General features: G+C 58.1%; 2 protein-coding genes across 2 annotated transcripts; both read left to right on the top strand.

The window, feature by feature from the left end:
• Positions 1 to 1,037: 1,037 nt before the first annotated feature.
• Positions 1,038 to 1,463, top strand: LOC109751190 (uncharacterized). The gene has a single exon (XM_020310081.1). It carries the CDS (start codon positions 1,038 to 1,040, stop codon positions 1,461 to 1,463), a length of 426 nt encoding a protein of 141 aa, XP_020165670.1.
• Positions 1,464 to 2,553: 1,090 nt separating this feature from the next.
• LOC109751196 (chitinase CLP-like) lies at positions 2,554 to 4,327 on the top strand. Its single transcript, XM_020310087.3, has one exon. The coding sequence runs from the start codon at positions 2,858 to 2,860 to the stop codon at positions 4,136 to 4,138; it is 1,281 nt and encodes a 426-aa protein (XP_020165676.1). The 5' UTR covers positions 2,554 to 2,857; the 3' UTR covers positions 4,139 to 4,327.
• The last annotated feature ends 272 nt before the right edge of the window (positions 4,328 to 4,599 follow it).

A 4,599-nucleotide genomic window follows, 5' to 3' on the forward strand; every position in this document is an offset into this window, starting at 1 on the left:
AGGCCAATTTTGTGACAATAATTTGTTACTTGCACGTGTGATGTGACATTTTAGTGTAACACTAGATCTATGCATGCATTATGTACCACGTACTGGAGGTTATTTGCTCAGTGTTGATCAGTTCAACCGCACAGACAGTACATAAACCAGCGCAACCACACTGGTGGTCAGAACCCAACGCAAGCCGAGCGTTCTGCGTTCCTTGCTTTTGTCGATGACAACGGCCAGACACACGGGAACTGCCAGAACAGTGATGTCGCAACGCAGCTAAAAAGGAGGGGTGCATAGCATCTTCCGTTAGTTCAGAATATGTGCCGACCGACTAATATAGCTCCACATATGTAGCGCTCGCCAGTAGAAATTTTTAGTTCTACAAGGCACCTTCTGTTGCCCAATGTCTTCCAAACTGGGCGTGTGCACACGTACGTGCTTGGCGCCATCGACTGTGAAGCTCTTTTTTTATTTGACGTGATCGGGATCGACTGTGGAGCTCTATCCCCAAACTGAGGTTTGGGTTTGTTTTTTATTATTTTTTGAGTCAAGGTTTAGGTTTAACTTTTTTTTAGCCAAAGGTTTAGGTTTAATATAAGAGGCCGGTCTTTGCAGTATTTTCTATGATCCTTACAACTGTTTTTTCTTTGAAACGGAGGCATACGATCCTTACAACTTGCAAAACGTATATTGGTAAGCCCAGCCCAGATTCTATCCATAACTCCGCAGAGAATTCCTTAGAGCATCTCCAACAGCCGCGCCAAAAGGCGCGCGGGGTAAACTTGGTTTTTAGCGCGCGTTGGATGGTTTCACGCGCTCCAGCGGTGGCAGGAAACATGCGCCCACGGGAAACAATTGCGCGCGCGAGAAAGGATGGCAGCTCACGTGCTACTTTTGGCGCGCAGCTTCCGGCGCGCCTATAAATTGCAGCGCTCGCCACACGCCTATCCACACTGCCACGCGCGCCTCGTAGCTTCTTCGCCGCTCCAGCGCATCCACCGCTTCCTCTCCTCGCCGCTCCAGCGCCCCGCCACCGACGCGCCACCATGCCGCCGCGCCGCCGAGGAGCGTCGGGCTACCGCGGCGTCCGCCAGTGCCCCAATGGCTGGTACCCCGCCGAGATTCGGTCCGGCGACGTCCGGCTCGGCCTCGGTACGTTCCGGACCTCGCATGAGGCCGCACGCGCCTACGACGCGGCGGCGTGGCGCCTGGACAGGCCGCGCCAGCAGATGAACTTCCAGGATGCCCAAACGCGCCAGCAGGCGCAGGACGTCGCCCCTCCGCCTCGTCTTATCACAGACCAGGACCGTGCTGAGCACGCTCGGCGGCAGCGCCGCCTCCTCGTCGCCGAGGAGGACGAGCGGGCCATGGCGGAGTGGCGCCGGCGCCACCGGAGGACATCGCCAACGAGGAAGCCTTCTGGGCAAGGCGCCGCGCAGAGCGGTTGGACAGGCGTCGGCGGAAGGCCCTAGCGTTATCGCAGTGCGAATCGTTGAAAATGGTGGGCAGTCGATCTTTTCGCCTAATAATGACCGTTGGGAAGACATGTGGCTCGATACCTCGGACCAGACCAGCGAGGATGGCGATGATGATGATGACGACGACGACAGGGAGTAGGCTGTAGTTGCACTATCTAGTACTTTTTTTATGTCGTTGCACCGTAGTTTTTTTTCTATCTATGCTATGGAACTATGTAAAATATCTATGTATCGTTTTATTTATCGTTTTATTAATTAAAAAAATGTACGCAATGTTTAGCGTGCGCTGCATTTTAGCACGGCCGCTGGAGCTACGCACGCGCGCTTAATTTTAGCGCGACTGCTGGAGCCAGCGCTGCCGGCCGCGCCAAACTAGGCGAAAGGCGCGCGGCAAATGAGTTTTTAGCGCGCGGCGCGTTGCGCCGCCGCTGGAGATGCTCTTACGCTGAAAACGAACTCGTCTCGTTTCTGGAATCCTGGGATGTTGGGACGGAAACCCTACCAACGAAAACCATGACGCAGTCCGCGAGGGCAGGAGCGACGCATCGCCTTCGTGGCCTCCCGGAGGAGATTATCACCTGGGAGATCCTCGTGCGCCTGCCCCCCAAATCCCTCCTCCGCTGCCGCGCCGTCTGCCGTGCCTGGCTCCGCGTCACCTCCGCCCGTGACTTTCTCATGGCCCACCACGACCGTCAGCCCTCCCTCCACTTCCTCTACGGCTCAGGATACGGCGGCGGCATCCACGACAAAGACATGCATGGTTGACTAATGGGAAAAGTTGGATCCCTAGCGTGCCATTCGCCTCAAAGATCCCTCCACTTATACATGCTCTTTGGTGCAGTCGTGCAGACAGTTCTTCCACAGCTCATTTTTTTTAAGCTGAAGGAGCGAATTGAACAGCAGTCGGCAGGGGACAACTCTCGAGCACGAGGCGATCTGGGATCTCTCCCCTATCCCTTGGGATTTGGGACTCGCTGCGGAGGAGCTTGCACAGCAGCTTCCAAGCCCACCTCGATCGGCTACGTAAACGCACGAGGTGGTGTGATCGCAAGTTGACCTCGCAAATCTCGATACCCTACGGCGATAAATTCGTCGGAAGCCGCCCTATCCGAGCTCCAAAGCTCCATCGATACCCTCCAACCCAATGGCGTACGCCCGCGCCAAATCACTCACGCCCTGTGTTTTGATTTTCGGCCGAAAAAAGTGGATTTCGGCCTAGGGCGAAAAAGCGCTCAAACCGAAAATCAAAACACAGCTCACGCCTAGTAGCCTACTAGTACCTCTGCTACTATGTAGTACAAGAGAATGCGACAACTCCAAGGTGGAGGCAGGCTAGTAGCTCACCAAGTCGTTGTAGCGAATCACGCTCCTGTCAGTATTCAGTAGCCATGTCGCTACACCGCAGCTGGGCGGCTGCGCTCGCGGCGCTGCTGGCGCTGGCGGTGCTGCTGAGGACGTCGGCCGAGGACGACAATGGCGGATCGCCCATCCTGGCGCGCGTCAGCAAGGACGCCTCCACCTCCCTCTACACCATCGCCATCAAGGTTGGTGGGGTGCCGCTCCTGCTCGATCTCGCCGGCCCGATGCTCTGGCTCGCCAACTGCCCCACCCCGCACCGCACCATCCCCTGCGTCTCCCCCGACTGCGACGAGATCACTACTACGTACCGCCCGCCTGGTTGCCCGAAGCCCCTCCCTGGCCCAGATGGGCAGTGCGCCTGCCTCGCCTACCCGCGCAACCCGGTCGACGGACGCTGCCGCTCTGCCGACGCCACCACCATCACGCTAGCTGCCAATGACACGGATGGCCAGAACCCGCTATTCCCGTTCCCCTTCCGCGCAGTCGGGTCCTGCGCGCCGGGGGAGCTTCTGGCGTCGCTCCCGGCCGGTGCGGCAGGCGTCGCGGGGCTCTCAATGCTGCCGCTGTCGCTACCGACCCAGTTTGCATCCTTGCTCAGCGTGGCGAAAGAGTTCGCGTTGTGCCTGCCCAGCGGAAGCGATGGCGTGGCAATCTTCGGCGGTGGCTCGTTCCAGCTGCTCGCCGCGCCACATGTGGAGCTCGCCGAGCGCCTCAGACAAAACCCGCTCCCGCTCCTCAAGCACCCCTACAACGGCGGCTACTACTTCGGCATCAGCGGCATTGCCGTGAACCAGCAGCGCGTGCCCACACCGCTCGGCGCCTTCGACCTCCAAGCCAGCAGCGGCACGGGCGGCGTCGTGTTCAGCACCGTCACGCCCTACACCGCTCTTCGCTGGGACATCTACTGGCCGCTCCGCAACGCGTTCGACGCGGCCACGAGCGGCATCGCGCGCGCGGACAAGGTGGCGCCGTTCGACATGTGCTACCAGGCGTCCGCGCTCACCGTGACCCGGGTAGGCTACGCCGTGGCCAACATCGACATGATGCTGGACGGCGGGCGGAACTGGACGCTGCCCGGCGCCAGCTCGCTCGTGCAGGTGAACGACCAGACGGTGTGCTTTGCGTTTGTCCAGATGGCGTCGTCCATGCCGACGGCAGCCGACTCACCGGCGGTCATCTTTGGGGGGCACCAAATGGAGAACAACCTTCTGATGTTCGATCTGGTGAAAGAGACGTTCGCGTTCAGTGGGCTGCTCCTCGGCATCCGCACTACGTGCAGTAACTTCAACTTCACCATGGGGAGTTACTGAGAGTGTCACTGGTCTTGCGATCGAGTCTACCCCCAGCGTACGGTTTCGTTTCCAGACTTTGGTTGGAAGCACTTCTAGTGTTGTTGTTGTAACAAGAATAAGAGCGTCTACAGCAGGGATGGCAAATCCGGCCACTCAAACTCCAGCGGGCGCGTCCGCGGAGACCGACCGTTCACGCCTCAAATAAAGCAATCTACATCCGGATACCTCAATTATCATATCTTAAATATATACGAATTCATGCAACTATGTCCATGCACACGCATCGTCCGCCTACTCCATCACTACATTAAACATGCCATCGGACTATCAAAATTTGGCATGTTTGGCTATGGTGGAGATCATCCACGGATGCCCTTGCCCTTCCCGGGGACCTTACCGTCCTTCTCGCGGAAGTACTGGTCGAAGGCGCAGTAGGGATCGAGCCGGAGCTGTCCTCGCCGTCATGGCCCTCCTTCCTC

Source organism: Aegilops tauschii, chromosome 3 (assembly GCF_002575655.3).
Source record: "Aegilops tauschii subsp. strangulata cultivar AL8/78 chromosome 3, Aet v6.0, whole genome shotgun sequence".
Classification (NCBI taxonomy): Eukaryota; Viridiplantae; Streptophyta; class Magnoliopsida; order Poales; family Poaceae; genus Aegilops; species Aegilops tauschii.

Bases quoted from the DNA above. Each gene is read 5' to 3' on its own strand.
- LOC109751190 (XM_020310081.1), top strand. From the start codon at position 1,038: ATGCCGCCGCGCCGCCGAGGAGCGTCGGGCTACCGCGGCGTCCGCCAG.
- LOC109751196 (XM_020310087.3), top strand. From the start codon at position 2,858: ATGTCGCTACACCGCAGCTGGGCGGCTGCGCTCGCGGCGCTGCTGGCG.